Consider the following 19936-nt stretch of genomic DNA (forward strand, 5'->3'; position numbering starts at 1 on the left):
CACCCTTGGTAAATCAAAACTCCAATAAGCCATAATATTTAATAATCAAAATATGGTAGATTAGCGGAGCATAGACCATTAAATAATTTCTACTTACAGCAAGTGGAGTAATGTCAATGTTTCTTCATATAAAACAATGGTTGGGGATGAGTCTGGACATTCCTAAAACGGTGTTACATTTCACATTTTTGTTTACTTCCATGTTGTGGCCCATTATTAACATATGAAGTAGTCGTAGTTGTTTACTAGCATTTTGGTGAGTCGTTTCAGGTGTTAACGTAAATGAACACTCGGTGAGAAAGCGTCCCTTATGGATGAGTCAAACTAAATTCATATAGCCACTCAAATTGGAATTGGGCAACCATGTAGTGTATGTCCAGTGTTGGAGTGCATGTGATAGTCCAACTGTTCAATACATTGTTGGCATCTATGACATTACATTTGTTTCTGCCTGGGTTTAAAAAAAAAAAAAAAAGTCGACTGGATTTTGTTGCTTGATTCTTTCTATTTACGTTCAGGGCATCCGCTTCCGAGGCTACAGCATCCCTGAGTGTCAGAAGTTGCTGCCTAAAGCTGAAGGAGGTGAGGAGCCGCTGCCTGAGAGCCTCTACTGGCTGCTGGTCACAGGACAGGTGCCCACTGAGGAGCAGGTGAGAGTCTGATTGGTGCATGGGAGCCACGGAAACCCCTTCCATGTATTTATGTTATTAATTTTATGTACCCAGGAAGAGACTGGTGATGATCAGAATCTAAACATTAGCAGTGAAAATTTTGTTTTGATGGGACTTGCAGATGACGACAAGTTTCCCAGCCTTTTCGAGCCAAGTCACCCACTTTACATTGGATAAATCTCATGGTATACGACAAAACAAAAATGCCACAAAAATTAGGAGTACTGAAATAATGATGATCACGTCTCAATTTACTCACAAATCGACTTACTCTGTTTGAATTCTGAGCCTGTATACCATGGCATGCCATGATTCTTTTGTATGAATGGCAGCGGGTGAGTAACAGTTATTATAGTTTTCAGATGTTCATGATAGCTAGTTTTTATTTAATTTCAACTTTTGTTTTGTAAATTCAGTTTGTGGAGAGGATTTAATTTGAAATGTCTAGTTTTATTAATTTCAGTATTAATTTGAGGTTTTAGTGCAATACAGGGAAATAAATAAATACATTGAAATGGATTTACAAATTCATATTTATTGGATGCGAGATTAAAAAAAGGTCTTAAGTATTGTGTAATAAACAAAAGTAAATGACCATCCACAAATCAAATACAGGTACTGTATTGACAGGTACTGTTTTGGGCCAAGGCAAGACCAAGGACCCTCAGACTACTGGAAAGCTGGAGTGGGGACCCCCTACTTATGTATATTGTATATAATTATGTATTATATCAATCTGGTTGTATAATAGAGTGACTTTTTATTTATCCATCCATTCTTAAGACCGCGTATCCTCACTAGGGTCGTGGGAGCCTAAAAGTTCCAGCTGACTCTGGGTGAGAGGGGGGGGGTACACCCTGAACTGGTCACCAGCCAATCGCAGGGCAGAGTTTTCAGTGAACCTACAACGCATGTTTTTGGGATGTGGGAGGAAACCGGAGTAGCCGGAGAAAACCCATGCAGGCACGGGGAGAACGTTAATGACTTATAATGCATTGCCACCGGACGCAAAGAGAGCTTTCGCCTGTGAGGCTCAGTAGCCATGGGGTGTCATAAAATAACGTGCACCAAGCTTTCATCGGCGGTAGTACCCGGAAATATACATCTCAAGATTCAAATTAACTTTGCTGGTTGCATTCCTTAACCGAAGAGCATTGACGTCCGTATTATTGGGAAGCTTTTATTTTGAAGGTGGGTTTCGCCGCGAGTTGGCGACTTATTAACATAATGCCTAGTATGAACAAAATTAGGGGCGGCAGGCTTGATTGCTACTTTATGAGTGGAGGCGGGCTTGACCGCAGTCATTTTCGGGGGTCCTTAGCCAAACTGATATATACCTACTGGGGGGGTGCCTTTATTGTTCTCCTTCACGCGCATCCTTCCCCCTTTAGGTCCGCATGCTGTCCTCAGCCATGTCCGCTTTTCCTCTCCCAGTCAGGCAAGCGGAGCACTCATCACACAACATTTCTAGATTTTGGAACTCTGTGCACACACAAGGCGTGCCGCATTATAAGGCGCCCCGTCCATTTTGGGGAAAATTTAAGACTTAAGTGTGCCTTATGGTCGTGAAAATAGAGTAATTCATCACCTTCGAGGCACCTGTATTCCACACATAACCTGCTTCCACTACAAGGTACTTGCTCTTATCTGTAACAGAGTCATAGTCAGACCGACAGAGCAATAGACAGATTACTTATCCTCTACCACTTTTGACCCTGTCCATGTGAGGTCTGAGATTTTACAAAAGTGCTCATTTATTTCAGGTGCAATTTCATACACCTGCATACAGCACTTATTTGTTCATGAACGAACCAAAGAAAAGAGTGCTCGTTACCTATCTTACATGGTGAGTGAGTTGAGTGACAACTGACAAAAGAAATGAGGAGCAATATGAAATGCTTCTCATCAACTGGTGGGCGCCAGAACGGCCTGGACACGCTCTACTCCTGCCTCGCTTGGCCTGGCCTTCATTGCATTTCCGTTACAACAGGCACTAATCAAAAGTGGGAGGGATTGGAGCGGGATCAAGAAGGTGACATGCTCGTTTCTTGTTGCGACTTCCATCTTGCTGCATTTCATTTTCTGCCAATATGGACAAAAATGCACACACCTCCTCAGTCAACCACGGAACAAAAGCTGCTTTAAGCCTGCTGCACACTGCGTGATGTGGACGAACCCAACTGGACTGGACCATTGTGTAGAGTTGCCGACGTACCCCCGCACATGAGCGATTCACAAGTGGATGCCTGGCCAGCCTGTATAGGCGTTTGATGCAGTCTATTCGGTATCTTTTATTTTATCACATTCCTTAAACCACGTGTGTCAAACTCAAGGCCCGGGGGCCACATCCGTTTATTTCAATTTATGCGCTCCGCGAAAGCAAATCAAGTGTGTGGACTTCGTTTCTTGCTAAAATAACAACATTGCAAATCGTCTTCCCTTTTAGATAATGTTGATTGCAAACATTTTTGTTACCAATCCCCATTTCAAAATAAACTGAATTATTTTTTTACTGGCGTCTCGTTTCAAATAGTTATTTTTCGATATTTTTGTGTATATGTAATAACATGAGGCAATTGTACGTTTACTGTATATGTGTTCACGCTCATGACGGCCCTCCGAGGGAAACCATAACTACGATGTGGCCTGCAGCAAAAATGAGTTTGACACCCCTGCCTTAAACCATAAAAAGATAGTGGAACAAAAAAGTATTTAGTCAGCCACCAATTGTGCAAGTTCTCCCACTTAAAAAGATGAGAGGCCTGTAATTTTCACCATAGGTATATCTCACGTATGAGAGACAAAATGAGGGGAGGGGGGGGGAATCCAGAAAATTACTGTCTGATTTTTTTTATTAGCACTTTATGGTGGAAAATAAGTATTTGGTCACCTCAAAGCAACAACTTACACTTACAGACCTGCAGCCTCCACTCGTTACCTGTATTAATGGCACCTGTTTGAACTCGTTATCAGTCTAAAAGACACCTGTCCACAACCTCAAACAGTCACACACCAAACTCTACAATGGTCAAGACCAAAGACCTGTCAAAGGACACTAGAAACAAAATTGTAGACCTGCACCAGCCTGGGAATACTGAATCTGCAATAGGTAAGCAGCTTGGTGTGAAGAAATCAACTGTGGGAGCAATTATTCAAAATGGAAGACATACAAGACCACTAACAATCTCCCTCAATCTGAGGCTCCATGAAAGATCTCACCCTGTTGGGTCAAAATGATCACAAGAATGGTGAGCAAAAATCCCAGAACCTCACGGAGGGACCTAGTGAATGGCCTGCAGAGAGCTGGGACCAAAGTAACAAAGGCTACCGTCAGTAATACACTACGCCGCCAGGAACTCAAATCCTGCAGTGCCAGACGTGTACCCCTGCTTAAGCCAGTACATGTCCAGGCCCGTCTGAAGTTTGGTAGAGAACATTTGGATGATCCAGAAGAGGATTGGGAGAATGTCATAGGGTCAAATTAAACCAAAATAGAACTTTTTGGTAAAAACTCAACTTGTCGTGTTTGGAGGAGAAAGAATGCTCAGTTGCATCCAAAGAACACCATACCTACTGTGAAGCATGGGGGTGAAAACATCATGCTTTGGGGCTGTTTTTCTGCAAAGGGACCAGGACAACTGATCCGTGTAAAGGAAAGAATGAATGGGGCCATGTATCGTGAAAACCTCCTTCCATCAGCAAGGGCATTGAAGATGAAACGTGGCTGGGTCTTTCAGCATAACAATGATCCCAAACACATCGCCCGTGCATCGAAGGAGTGGCTTTGTAAGAAGCATTGCATGGACCTGGAGTGGCCTAGCCAGTCTCCAGATCTTAACCCCATACAAAATCATTGGATGGAGTTGAAAGGCTGTGTTGACCAGCGAAAGCCCCAAAACATCACTGCTCTAGAGGCGATTTGCATGGATGAATGGGCCAAAATACCAGCAACAGTGTGTGAAAACCTTGTGAAGACTAACAGAAAACATTTGACCTCTGGCATTGCCAACAAAGGGTATATAGCCGAGTATTGAGATGAACTTTTGATATTGACCAAATACTTATTTTCTACCATAAAGTGCTAATAAATTATTTAAAAATCAGACAGTTATTTTCTGGATTTATTTTTTATTTTTTTTCCTCATTTTGTCTCTCATAGGTGAGGCATACCCATGATGAAAATTACAGGCCTCTCTCATCTTTTTAAGTGGGAGAACTTGCACAATCGGTGTCTGAGTAAATACTTTTTTGCCCCACAGTACATTAATAGTTAAGGAAGAAGCAGGTTGCTAAAGAGAGAGGGTATTGCTGAGAATAAAATTGTCTATTTGAAAGGAGGCTCGCTGGCCCCACCCAGCGTGTACGTCCGTTTGCGTACATTCTGCTCACAAGCTTTGCTTTTTTATCCACATGTACATTACACATTATTATAATATACTTAAGTATTGATGTAAAACACAATATTTAATGCTTTATATATACTGTTCATATGGTTTAATGTGGCGGCACGGTGACTGACTGGTTAGAGCGTCTGCCTCACAGTTCTGAGGAGCGGGGTTCAATCCCCGGCCCCCACTGTGTGGAGTTTGCATGTTCTCCCCGTGCCTGCGTGGGATTTCTCCGGGCACTCCGGTTTCCTCCCACATCCCGAAAACATGCATTAATTGGAGGCTCTAAATTGCCCGTAGGTGTGACTGTGAGTGCAAATGGTTGTTTGTTTGTATGTTCCCTGCGATTGGCTGGCAACCAGTTCAGGGTGTACCCCCGCCTCCTGACTGATGATAGCTGGGATAGGCGCCGACACGCCCGCGACCCCAGTGAGGAGAAGCTGCTCAGAAAATGGATGGATGGATGTTTTAGTGTGGCACGGTGGAACAGCTTTCTAAACCTGGAAAAAAAATTCCCGTGAGGGAAAGCATATGTGCGGCGACGTTAAGACGCCGATTCAAATAATGAATAGTGGCAAAACCAGTGGCAGACTGATGGGTCACTCATGAAAACTGACAGGCGACAGTTCATTCGGGTTCAGCGGCGTCGCTCGGTGTGCGGTAGCCTTTAGACGTCATGATTGTGAAAGTGACAAATCACTGCACTTAAACGCCTACATATGTTGGTCTGCATTTTACTGAGAGAGAAAGATAAAGACATATGTAGTCAATGAAGAATTTTCGTCCAAACTCAGTTAATATGGATAGTTTCTGTGGCGCCCCTGATGATTGCTCACAAGTGTGCCACGGCACCCTGTTTGGGAATCACTGGACTAGACAAAAGACAAATTAGACTCAGAACTAAAATGCAAGGTAAAATACACGCACAGGAACACTGTGTGCAGTTCGTGACTACAAACGGTTGTAAATCAACATAACAGTTTAGTTAACATCAAGCCACTGTGAAATATCTGTTGATCATTTATGAATGAATCAATATAACTAATGTAAAACTTTGACTTATTATCAAGGAAAAAGTTTGTTTTATTGCCGTTATCGCTGAAGATAAGGACAAGGTAGTCTGATAAGCCGTTGTCTTTTTTTTTTAACGCGTCTTTAGAGATGATAACCACCTTGACAGTAAGGTCAGTCAAGTTCTATGTGACAAATGTGCCGAAAATGAGTATGTAACCCTGCATGCTCCTGTTTTCCAGGTGAGCTGGGTGTCGAAAGAGTGGGCAAAGAGAGCGGCGCTCCCCTCACACGTCGTCACCATGTTGGACAACTTCCCCACAAATCTACACCCCATGTCTCAGTTTAGCGCCGCTATTACGGCCCTTAACAGCGAGAGCAGCTTCGCACGCGCCTACTCTGAGGGTGTGCACAAGTCCAAGTACTGGGAGGTGAGTTGTCACACTTACATTGGCCTTCAACATGTTCACTTGTACGTTATGTATTCTGTTTAAAACTCAATTTAATGCATCTCTGTACACAGAAATGTCCTTGTCCACAGTAAAAACACATTCACATGCTGTAAACTGCATGCCAAAAGAGGCACTACAACCCAAATATGTGAGGCTAGTTTCACCATTAAAAAGCCTGACGTACATTCTAAAATACCGTAGCAAGAATGGTGAAAGAAAGAAGTGGAGAATTCTGCACACTTATTGGGCGGCAGTAGCTGATCCATAAGGAGGCTTTGGAGGGTCACGCTTCCAAATGAAACACTATGACAATTTCGCCATTATCTTGACCAAAATTATCACAATTATCGGCATTACCATGCTATTCCAAAAAAAAAGAGAGAAAATCACAAATACATGAAGAAAACATTGCAAAATGATTTATTAGGAGTACAAAAAATATAAAATCAGCAACCCCATGTAGTTTTTGACATTGGAATTATTTATTACCAAGACCACAGAGATATATTGAAGTGATTGGACTCTCCTTTTAATCAAAAATGACTGCAACAATGTTTTACAATTCAATTAATCATATGTGACTATAAACAACAAAATTCAATTAAATGTTTATTTTCCATTAGGCTACTGCATGCACAAACTACATTAGTTTTAATTTTAACTTAACTTCCCAAACAGTCTTGGTTCAGGGTCGCAGTCACTGTTTTCACGCCCGATCACTTGACATCTCTCACTGCATGTCTGAATGGCTATGGTCTATTTCCATGTGGTGTGCAACAAAAATATACCGCAAAAGGTAAACACAATTTCCCCTTCAGTTATTAGTAGTTTAACAAAAAATAGTAATGCAGAGTTAATCCAAAATATCATGCACTATTATAAAGTGAGCAACAAAAGTGTAAATAAAATGGTCATGCATAATGAATTAATGGCATTGTATGAATAAACGGCCAACATTAACACTGTTTTTCTTTCTACGCACGAATCGGAATCATCTTTATCTGCCAAGTATGTCCAAAACACACAAGGAATTTGTCTCCGGTAGTTGGAGCCGCTCTAGTACAACAGACAGTCAATTTACAGAACACTTTGGGGACATAAAGACATTGACAAAAAACAATTGTGCAAAAAGATGCAGAGTCCTCTAGCACTTAGAGCAGTTTAAATGACTAATATTGCAATAGTCCGGTGCAATGACCATTGTGCAAAAGGCGCTGAGACTTCCAGAAGTGTATGCGGTTTAAAGTACGAGTAGTGTAATCATCTGGGACAATGTTGGTTGTGCAAATGTTACAGATACTCCTCAATCAGTGTGCAAATGGCGCAGATGCTACTCTGGCATGAGTGGCCAGTCATCCTGAAACAAGTTACCTTAAACACAGTTTACCTGTGGAAGACCTGCTTCTATCGTCGTGATCTTTTATCAGTATGAAATAATGAGCTGTGGTACATCATAACTAATACACTGATTGGCTGACTGGCCCATGTGACAGGCTGCATTCGAAGGGATGTGAAAGGATTGCAACTTGCTACGGCGTACTATGCCTGTCATAGCGTTGCTTCGCAATCAGTTCGGGGAGATGTGACTTGTTGTTCGCGCCGGATTCTGTCCCACCAGACGCAGACCCATGGGCTGGGATAAGGCTGCTAGCGGACCTCCGCTTCCCAAAGCCAGTGGCCTAGGTCCACTCTGCACAAATAGACATCAATGCAATAATCATCTTACATAGTTTCCCGCCTTCGAATGAAATGTCCACATTTCAAATGAAAACCTATTACAGAGGCTGCTCATAAAAATAAATAATTTTACAATATCACTAAGCGGACAAAATTAAAATAAGTAAGAGTCAGAGAAACAAAAAAGTACCTTCGCCCAGGAAGAAAAAGGGAGGCTTTTTGTTTGTCCTGCTTTCAACTCTTTGCCCACCTGTACAGTTAACCTTTCTGCAATACTGTGAGCTTTCCCACGATATCGCAATAATTATCATACCATGACATTAATACCGTAATAATACCAAACTGTGAGATATAGATATCGTTACATCCCTTGTAGTTAAATTATTTAACACAAACAAACCACCTTCACACGAGGCTCATCAATAGTAGTGGCTAGGATACTAGCCTAAATAACACACTAGTACAAACACACGTCATGAATGTCATGACTCTTTGAAACCCCCCCCCCCCCCACCTCTCATTGGCTATCTTAGTATGCCTATGAAGACTCCATGGACCTGATCGCCAAGCTGCCGTGCATCGCAGCCAAGATCTACCGCAACTTGTACCGTGAAGGCAGCAGCATCGGAGCCATCGACTCTAATTTGGACTGGTCTCACAATTTTACCAACATGCTGGGCTACAGCGACACCCAGTTTACTGAGCTCATGAGACTCTACCTCACTATCCACAGGTGACACACACTGATGTGATTCCTTCTTACAGGGTTATAGTTGACTCAAAAAAATAAATAAGCTGAATGCTGTCAACAAAGTGTTTCCCCTTTGTTGAGAATTGACTTGTGGTGGTCGGCAGGGTGGCGTCGTAATGTTTGATAAGCGCATTCAAAAAATTCTAGTCAAACAAAGGTTTATGAACTATGCTTATTTATTGCGCATGCGCAACAATATAATTTCCAGTTATCTATTCATAAAGTTGACAATTTCTGTCTGAGCAATGGATCTTTATTTGCTTTAAAAAAAAAACTTAAGTCATTAACTTAACATTTTTCTCAAACAAGTTGTCAATCGTTCTTTTCATCTGATCATCTGCAGCTATTTCCACTCTAAATCTGATGGAGCTAGGCCACTCACCTAGGCGTATTATAGCAATTTTTTTTACAATGATATATTTTCTCAAACTTTCATAAATGATAGTATTGTTGTTGTTTTTGTAATGCTACTGACATTATGATAAAGCATCATAATTCAAGTATATCCTTAAGAGCAGTTACCCTAATTCTCAAGAATATTGAACATTGGCATTGAAATGTAGAAATAACCATCATACGCGAAATGAATTACTAATGTAAAAAAACACATGCTGTTTTTTAAAATTATTTTTATTATTTATACATTTATGGCAGTCTCCAGCAACAGCTCGAACAGAAATACTGGCACATTTATTAATATATGTGGGTTGGTGTTTTGTTTTTTTTTCCCCCCATTTTCACCGATGGGTGGACAGTATGTGGACAGCATGTACTGTGCACCTGCAGCACTGTTTGTGACGCAGCTTTCTGCTCCTTCAGTGTGAGGGAGAAGGGAGGAAAGCACGCCTGTCATTTACTTTGAAGAATCATTAAGAGCCGTTTGTTCATAACCAACAAATCACTGGAGACCCAATTTATGATGTTAAAATGTTAATTTATTAAGGACCATATTTACTGCTGCATGTTTTGACACTTTTATTTTTACCAGGAGGAAGCACTTATTTTCCAAATTATTTGTAAAGGAAAAAAATTTATGGGTGTGGGGGGAGAGATGTATATAAATATAAATTGTTGTGAAAGTTGATGCAAGTTAACTGTGGAAGGGGGGATTTTATGAAAAAAAATCTTTCAAAGCCTGCGAGAAACAAAGCAAGTCAGAGAAGGGGGGGGCATTATTTGTTTTGAATAATGTCAGTCATTTTTTTTCTTATCAAAGTTTGGGGGGGCTCAATTAAAATCAGGTTGTTGTTTTGTGTGTGTGTGGGGGGTTAATGTAATACATATAATATCCTCATCTTTCACAGTGTTCAAAATTGCATGCCTAACACAAGCTAACATTTGTGTTGTGACAGTGACCATGAAGGAGGCAACGTCAGTGCCCACACCAGCCACTTGGTTGCCAGTGCCCTGTCTGACCCTTACTTGTCCTTCAGTGCAGCTATGAACGGCTTAGCTGGTCCTCTTCATGGCCTGGCAAACCAGGTCAGTCATCGACGGACATATACACAGCCAGGCTACCTTTTTTAGGTTAAGGTTTTGTTTGTCCTGACAGTCTTGTCATCTGCTTCTGTTTGTCTCCCAGGAGGTGCTGGTATGGCTGACGGCACTGCAGAAGGAGCTGGGAGGGGAGGTGTCAGATGAGAAGATGAGGGATTACATCTGGAACACGCTCAAGTCCGGAAGGGTAACCAATGCCAGTTATTTCCATTGATTAGAAAGTAAATGACATGCAGCTTCTAGGGCTAGAATTACATAAACTAAATGTTTACATAAAGGAAATGAGATATCCTCACATCTGAATCAAGTCTCGATTATATGTAGAGTAAAAATGAGGATGTGATCTGCACAAGGTTTGTCCTTTAACAACAGTCACATTACTGTGTTGTTAAAGGACAAACATTGTTTTTCAAGCCTGACATCATAAGTAAAATAAACAGATGACGGATTTCTTAAATAATCATGTAGCTTTCATTTTTTCGTTAAACATGCAGTCCCAACTCTTAAGGCCAACCTTGTACATGTTATTTTCAGAACAAAACCTATTTTTTATGCAAATTCAATAGTTTTGATCATTGTGAAAACAAATCCACCGAAGAACTACTTATCCTTTACTTGTTTGCAGTTTTCAACCATTTTGCAATGAGCATTGCTAACTGCCCCAAGTTTAAATTTAAAACCATGTGGTGTTTTTCTTTATTTAATGAACTCCACACATAACTAAGGATTTGCGAGAGGAAACATTTAGCATAACTTCATGATTTACAATTGTTGGTGCAACCGTTTCTGCAAACAACCCAGAGGAAAAATCACTTTTCACACACTTGACACCACAGGATAATCGCTCAGGATAATCTTTTAGAGACATCTGACATTCGGGCCTTTGCTTACTAATTGGAGACAGGTGGGAATGCTCATATTCCCCCTCCGTATCGCTTTGTGTGTGCCCCGCTCTTGGTGATGCTTTTTGAAAAATAAATATTGGAAGCCTTCTGACACATATATCAGCTAGTAAAAACTTGTTGTTGAGTTTGTGTGTAAAGCCTGGTACCCAGATAGACATCCGGGCTGTTTTTGTCCCAATTTTGCCCCTTTCCGACCAAGGACGTCAAACGCCAGACCATTTTATGTTTGATAAGATTATTCTGTAAAGTTATTTTTAGGTCTGAGGTGTGTTAAGAGTGAATTTGAATTTGTCTCGTTTATAGGGTCCGAAATGGGTCGGGGCTGACAAACTTAAATATTGAACGCGTTCAATATTTATGATCAAAAGTCTGTGTTGAGAATGACATCTCCTAAATCACGACGCCGTGAATTGTCGTGTGTAACAGAATATAGACAATCAAATAAGCCCCCTTACTCTGGAACACAGAAATGTACATAAATAAAAACAAAGGTCCTATCCGATTGATTTATTTTGTATAAATGTGTGATCCCCAGTTGCCAAGAATTATTTTCCAAAGCAAGTCCTTTTTTTATGAGCTCGCCATTTTTACAAACCTCTTGCCTCCGGCAACCTTCGGAAACACTCTGCAAACAACGGTGTATATCCAGAAGTGTTTTTCTTCAGTTTTATTAAATCATGTGTGATCACGGAAGATATCTGCCTCGGATGACTTATTCCGAAATTGGTGGTGAAGCAGAATCTTTGTGTGTGGTGTACACCACATGTAACATGACCAAAACAGCTAAATGCCTGACTTTTTTTTATCTTTGTGTATGGGGTGTGTAGGAGGCAAAATAGATAAATAAAAAATACCAAGCCTAACTGTGAGAGCAGTTTTACTTGCTAGCTGTTTTACACATAACACTCACTCTTCAACTGATTACTCCTGCCATGGCAGGGCAGCACCACAACTATCGAGAGTACCGCAAAGTTTGTTTAAGCTTGACATTTTTTCCTCCCAAGCATTAACCAGCAGCTTAAAGATGAGTCTTTATTTTTGTTGCGCATATTTTATGCTGTTTCCACTTCGGTTTATTTCCAATAGTTGGCAGTTTTTTTCCCTCCTCTTCTGCCCTCCCTGAACATGCAATGTTTAGTTTGGCAGACAGCTAATAGTTCTCCAAATAAGAGGCAGTGTTTTGTGACCAAAATATGTTTATTCAAAGTACTTTCAACACAGAATAACTGCCATTATCGTTGGCCTAACATAAGTCTGCTAGCTTAATGCTAATATACAATGGGAAAATCTAATAGAAGTTTGCGCCGTTAAAGCAATAATTTTAAACAACTGTTACTTTGTCATAAACAAGGCAGTAACATACAAAATAGAACATACAACCGTACTCGTGGTAATATATTCTCTCTGCTCTGTGGAAATTAGAACTGTGGAAGTTTAGCTTCAGCTACAGTTGAGTTTGCCATCTACTTCCTGATGTCCTTGATCAACTCTACCTGTGTCACACTACTGCCACTGTCAGTCTAAGCCAGGGGTCAGGAACCTTTTTGGCTAAGAGAGAATGAAAGCCAGATTTTAAAATGTATTTCTGTGAGAGCCATGTCATAGTTTTTAACACTGAATATAACTAAAAAAGAAAATGGATGGCTGGATTAAAATGCTTGAATATATTTTGAACATTGTAATGCATTACTTTAAAATGTCCAGAATTATTCATTATCGTGTTAAGAATTGTCAAGAATCTAAAATTGTCCGTAGGTGTGAATGTGAGTGCGAACGGTTATGTGCCCTGCGATTGGCTGGTGACCAGTTCAGGGTGTAACCCGCCTCTCACCCGAAGATAGCTGGGCTCCAGCACGCCCGCGTCCCTTGTGATGATAAGATGAATGGAGGATGAATGAATGAACTAAGATTTATCTACGAGCCGGATGCAGTCCTCAAAAGAGCCACGTGTCTTGACCCGTAAGGTGTGCACCCCAGAGGGGGCAGCAAACTCTTACTGAACTTTGGTCACAAGTATATTGTTTTTTTGTGGATGTGCCATATATACTACTAATAGACTTTATGGTACAAGTTTACTGTTCTGATCCAGACTGTATTTAATTTTTAATTTTGTATTATTATTTTTTAAGAATATGCCGCCCACTAATAGAAAAATTACCAATGGGTCACAAATGGCCTGCGAGCAGGACTGACTGAAAAAGCATGCCACCCTTTGCTAAGGCCAAGCGTTTTTTGCACCTTTATCCAGATCTTCAACAATTAAAGGATTATTCCTTGCTTCATGCACCACCGTAAAGGTACAAAGCGAGAGGCTAGTGTTTTAGCATTTTTGTGACTTATTAATACATTAGGTTCACGGGTGTGCATTTATACACCTTAGACCAGCTGACCAGGAATAGGACAAATATTCTTTGTACAACAATTTTGGAAGTGTTCAATTTGTTCAAACTATGAGGAAACCTCGCAGGAGAAAAATATGTCCTTTATCTCCCTAGACCAAAACCCTCCTCTGTTTGGGTACATGATGATGATCTATTTTACAGTTCTTCCTCTTTGCCCGCATTTGCCACGCTTTTCACCAACTTGGCTCAAAGTTTTGCCACTTACAGATCGTCAGATTGGCCGGAAGTGTACTCACTGAGCAAAGAGCACACTACATATACCACTATAATTTTCTTATACTGTCCTTGTCACGGTAAAAAGAAAAAAAAAAAACTATGTCAGTAAAGAAGACTAATGTTAAGCTCACTGATTTGCGCTATGTTAACTTCACCTCTGGCGCTCGGGTCCCGCGATGCCGCATCATACTTGGAGAGAAACGAACGCATGCTCCCCTTGCATTTCAACTATAAAATGCAACCACACTTTCGCAATTTTTCTTCTCTCTCTCTCTCTCTCTCTCTCCCTCCTCAATTCGGCGTCGCATTTTGCAACCGCTGTCTTCCTGCTCCTCAGTCGAATCGCTTCACTTCCGGGTCCACGCATCGGTGACGTAAGCGCGTTGTGTCACATAAGCCACTGCCTTCTTCCGTCTTCGCGACTATCTCCACGGTAAACGTGATTTGCAGTTTTGCTTTTCAATGTGTTTTCGTTTTTTTTTATGCACAAAATGCAAATTTTGACCAGCTAACTGCGATGCAAGGCTGCTTAATTTGAGCCTTGCGCACATATGTAGGGAAGCAATATTGTGCGTATTTGGACGCTGATTCACTTTATGGTTCCCTGGTCATTTTTGTGTGTGTGTCATCCCTGTATAAATATCCTTTTCCTGTGACAAATTTTAATAAAGCTATGAATATTTAACACCAGCGAAAATGCACCAGTTTCTGGCCAACGTCTTAATCCAAAAACAATATGGGTTGAGAGTTTAAGTGTGACCTTTTTTTGTTCAGTTTCAAACTTTCTTAATTTTTTTTTATCCTATTTTAAAAAGGCAATTATTGGAAAGCTTGTTAAACAGATAACATATCACCATGAACTGTTGAACGTTTAAGTAATTATAGAAAGTTTAAAAAATGTCAAGCCTCAAACAGTTTGCAGATGGTGGGCAGGTGATGTGTGGTTTAATTTGGCACACAACCATAAAAAAAGATGAAGTCGATGAGACTTGATAATGAAGAAACACTATAAATTAAAATACACAAAGGAATAAATATAGCACAGTTGAGAGGTATTTGGAGTTGATAGAATTTATGGAATGTGTTGGAAGTGATGGAAAATATGAGCCATCATGCCGGGTCAGAATAATATCACAAGGGAACTACCAAGCAGTGGGTACAAAATATTTGTCTGCAGATTGACCTATTTGCATCACATTTGCTAGAAGTATGGAATAATATAAAATACAGATTACCATCCATCCATTTTCTGAGCCGCTTCTCCTCACAAGGGTCGCGGGAGTGCTGGAGCCTATCCCAGCTATCATCGGGCAGGAGGCGGGGTACACCCTGAACTGGTTGCCAGCCAATCGCAGGGCACACATAAACAAACAACCATTCGCACTCACATTCACACCTACGGGCAATTTAGAGTCTTCAATTAACCTACCATGCATGTTTTTGGGATGTGGGAGGAAACCGAAGTGCCCGGAGAAAACCCACGCAGGCATGAGGAGAACATGCAAACTCCACACAGGCGGAGCCGGAGATTGAACCCCGGCCCTCAAAACTGTGAGGCAGACGTAATCTAAGGCATAGTAATCTAACCAGTCGATTACCATGCCGCCTACAGATTACCATATGGATTTTAAAACGAATCTTACTCGCCTTGAAGTTTTTGAAGGGGGGGGTTGTCAACTATATATTCAGGAAATGTTGTCCATGAATTGTAACCTGTGTACTTGCTCTATAGAGAAATTGCAAAGGTGTGATTAAAACTAGGACACGCCATGTTCTACGTCATCGGTAGTGCTGTATAGTGGTAAGGTGAATTACGCTTGGTTTTAGCGTGTTTAATAATTAGAAGTTGGATTTCAAAGTTGCCCTTGCATCCCCCATTTTTTGTGTATGTGAGAGAAACGTTTGGACACCCATGCTCTAAATCTTTGCCAATGTAGTAATTGATGACGTTTGATGAAACATGCCCCCTTCGCGTCAGGTGGTGCCAGGCTACGGTCACGCCGTCCTGAGAAAGACGGACCCGCGTTACTCCTGCCAGCGTGAGTTTGCCCTCAAGCACCTGCCCAACGACCCCATGTTCAAGATGGTGGCTCAGCTCTACAAGATTGTCCCTGATGTGCTGCTGGAGCAGGGCAAGGCCAAGAACCCTTGGCCCAACGTGGACGCCCACAGCGGCGTTCTACTGCAGGTGAGTCTACAGTGGATGTTAGCTGAGCGTTTACGGACGTTTACGGAGTTTACTTTTTGAAAGGGAATGCCGAAAGGCTCAATTTGTGTGTTACAGCAAAAAAAATAAACGTTTGCTATACGGTGTTGTCTTTGTTGCAAGCCAAAATCTGAGTTAGGTGCAAGCTTTAGATACACCACCTCAAGTGAAGTAGAAAAAAAGGCACTGTTTCAAATGCACTTTCAGCTGTTTATTATACAATGCACAAACACAAAATGAAACTTCGCAAGCAGCTACAGTCTGCTGAAACTCACGCCTAGACCCTTAGACTTAACTGGCCATGCTCCTTAAAGGCACGCATGCACCACTTTACTTTACAGGTAGTTGTGTTTCAGGCTTGTCCATGACAGACAGTAATCATGCTTTTGAAAATCTTTTTTTTTTTTTTACATTCTCTGATAGTGTTAAATTGTTTTTATACAATACAGTTCTATTTTTCTTTATTAAAAATTATGGTGGTGGTTAGGGGCCGGAACGGATTAATGGAATTTCACCCATGTATAATACGCACCCCCAAAGTTGACCAAAATTCTCGAAAAACATTCTACCAATGTATAATGCGTTTTTATAATGCATGATTTTGCTTCTACCCATATGATCAAAACATGAAGTATTATCTGTATTTTATTTTTTTCAAAGAATTCCTCTGAAGTTAAGCACCATATTTGATCATACTTTTTTTATTTACGTGCTCTTATTTTGAAATTCACAGCCCTACTTTTATTTAGTAAATGAGAAAACACAGTTGTGCTCATGTTTGATTAACCAGGCAGAACTTATAAGATGGGTAGAATTCTTGAAAGAAAACATGAAGGGCCAGGTGCAACACACTTAGTTTAATTTGAATCCCATTAAAATTAAATTGTCAAGCATTTCAGAAAAGCATTATCATTAAACAAACCATAAAGAAATTAATGATGGTTGTTGTTAAAAGTTTCTGTATTAATCAAAGCACCTCAGTCAGTCACGAACATAACGATATAACTTCCGTGGTACTTCTTGGAGAAACTCGTTGCTTGAGCCGCCTCCATCGGCGGTGGTAGGAGATTCGTCGGTACAAATGGCTATTAATGGGATGGGATATTGCGCTATGGAACGGCCAAGCCGAGGAACCAGAGATCTTTCGTTGGAGAGAGAAAGATGCGGAAATACCATCGTAACTCTCTTGCATGTTTCAGTTGTTAAATTATTCAACACAAACAAACCAACTTCACATGAGGCTCATCAATAGTATGAGCTAGCATACTAACCTAAATAATACACTAGCACAAACTGACATGACATCTGGCATGGGCAGACAAAAAATACGCAAGAGCACAAACTATATGTTATTAAACTCACCTGTTGACATTTGCACACAATAATGTAAGAGAAATACAGTAAAGGCAATTTGTACCAGCAAGTTAGACAGCACGAGTGCATGGGCTATTAGTAGCTGCATTGTGAAAGAAGCAAAAACATCCTTTGACAGTGAACAAGGTTGCATTCAGGGACCACCAATGACACAGGACATCTCAAATGTAGATTAAAAAAACACTATCAAAGAATTTAACCTAACAGCAACACAAATTCCACCAGGTGGCGCCAAAGTACTAAACTTGCTTTGCCCTGCGCTCAAAAACAGTGAATGGATAGGGTATTAAAAAAGAAATCTGATTTTGCAAATTCTGAACTTCGAATGTGTTTACGATCAATATGTGTAGCTGTCATAGATAAATAAAAATGCATTACTCGTTCCATTAAGTGAAATTGGATCATTTCCAATGTCACAGCTGATGATTTCTCTCTGCACAGTGGTTGGGAAGCACTGTCCTAGAGTAGAGGTCACTATTTGAATTTAAATTTAGGTGTTATTTTAATAAATGCATTTGTGTGGTTTGACTGCTGTCGTGGCAAATGTGCGGCCCTCAAACCTGACCGTGCCTTTGTGCTCGCGTGTCTGCAGTACTACGGAATGACTGAGATGAACTACTATACAGTGCTGTTCGGCGTGTCTCGGGCTCTCGGCGTGCTGGCCCAGCTGGTGTGGAGTCGAGCCCTGGGATTCCCCCTGGAGCGCCCCAAGTCCATGAGCACAAATGGACTCATGTCTCTGGTGGGCGCCAAGTCGGGTTGATCCTTGACCACGAAAGGAGGGTTAGTGGTGGGAGGAGGAGGCAGTATGGCAGATTGGGCTGAGTTGACCACCCCCCTGACCCTGTCCACACCCGGAGTTCCACAGGATTTAAAAAGACAATACGCTTTTAATGTCATTACACCCAAAAAGACCCTCCTCACCACTGCAACTTGTCCTGTTATCTCTTCCGGACGTGAAAGTTCCAAACACGTACACATAGACTCCCACCCACTTTTTTTTCTTTTTTTTTTTGTTAAGATAGCCTCGCAAGTCTTCGCTATGGATTGAGCGTGAAACTCAAAGGGAATTGTGGGAGTGAATTACACTTCCTTTGTATTTGTTTCAGCGACTGAAGCCACGTCCCCCAGCAATCAATTGACATGTTGCTTTGGTTTCTTCTATGCATTTCCCCCCTGCCCTTATCCTGTCGTTGGCAACGTTTCACTCCCATTTATGAGCACTCCAGTTTTTACCATTATCACCATGATCAAGCTGTTCAAAAAACTAAAAAAATAAATAATAAAATAAAATAAAAATGGAAAAAGAGAGAGAGGAAAAAAAAAGATATTGCCGCTTTTGATCTTAAGCTGTCGTCGTCTTGTTTTAGTGCTGGCCTTTTTTTCCTTCCCTCTGTGATCAAAATAACTGTCCCATCTTCGTTTATCCCTTGCACTACTTTAACTGCCTGACTGACACGATGGGCAGGTAGGCGGCTTCTAGTGATCCCTAAGAGCAAACTTGAATCCAAAGTGGACTTGGTCCTTGTAATTCCTTACATCCGTTCATGTTTGTTGTTTTGTGTCCACACGAAAGCGCTTTCTCAACATCGACTGCTCCAAAATGTGTAGACCTCAACCTGCCACTGCTCCCTTGCTTGATTGTGTTCCTTCTTCCTGAGCTTAGTGGTGTTGAATATGTATTGAACTATCATGGTTTGGTCATGTTGTGGTTTTATTTATACTTTGTGTACATAGGTTATATATATGTATAAGTTCTGCTCGTAAGAACCACACAGAGTACCAACTGTGTCGTAGTTCAGTCTCTCGGATAGAAACTGCAGCCATCTTGTACATATGTTTTTTTTTGGGGGGGGGGGGCTTCATTTTTTCCATATGTTTTCAAGCTTGCTCTTAAGATCTGCCACCACAGGCCAGCCGCCTGTGACTTTGTGTCAACACTCCATTTTAGCTTTTCAACATCCCCCTCTCCTCTTTCCTCCCTGTCTATTGTCTTGCTGCATTTATTTTGATCTTGGAGGAACAAAAAGGTCGTGAATGATAAGTGAGAATGAAATGTAAGGTATGTTCATCAGACATGGTTCAGGGGGTCGGACAGGGCAAGAAATACTGGAAAACCTAACCCAAAAAAAATGTAAAAATAAAGGTTTTTATTAACACTGCTTGGTCTTCTTTTTATTTTTATTTTTTTATTTTTTATTTTTTTATAAATATAATCAAAGGAAATGACATCACACCCTTTGGAGCCATTAAAGACTTCACAGCGGTATTTTACAACTATTCTTTAAGCTAGATTTTGGCTTCTATTAAAGGGGAAGGAAATGTTATGTACCACCATTGTATTGTTAAATAAAAACAATACAATGATTTGCAAGTCATGTTCAAC

At 40.9% G+C, this 19936-nt stretch overlaps 1 protein-coding gene across 1 annotated transcript in view; it reads left to right on the forward strand.

Annotated features, from left to right (window-relative positions):
- cs (citrate synthase) overlaps window positions 1-19712 on the forward strand; it is a 37876-nt gene extending 18164 nt beyond the window's left edge. The window contains exons 5-11 of the mRNA XM_061685666.1: window positions 519-650; window positions 6313-6501; window positions 8733-8932; window positions 10303-10432; window positions 10533-10634; window positions 15949-16158; window positions 18143-19712. Of these exons, the coding sequence (XP_061541650.1) occupies window positions 519-650; window positions 6313-6501; window positions 8733-8932; window positions 10303-10432; window positions 10533-10634; window positions 15949-16158; window positions 18143-18313 (1134 nt within the window). The 3' untranslated portion in view covers window positions 18314-19712. The remainder of the gene's footprint in view (window positions 1-518; window positions 651-6312; window positions 6502-8732; window positions 8933-10302; window positions 10433-10532; window positions 10635-15948; window positions 16159-18142) is intronic.
- Window positions 19713-19936: the final 224 nt, after the last annotated feature.

Source organism: Phycodurus eques, chromosome 1 (assembly GCF_024500275.1).
Source record: "Phycodurus eques isolate BA_2022a chromosome 1, UOR_Pequ_1.1, whole genome shotgun sequence".
Classification (NCBI taxonomy): Eukaryota; Metazoa; Chordata; class Actinopteri; order Syngnathiformes; family Syngnathidae; genus Phycodurus; species Phycodurus eques.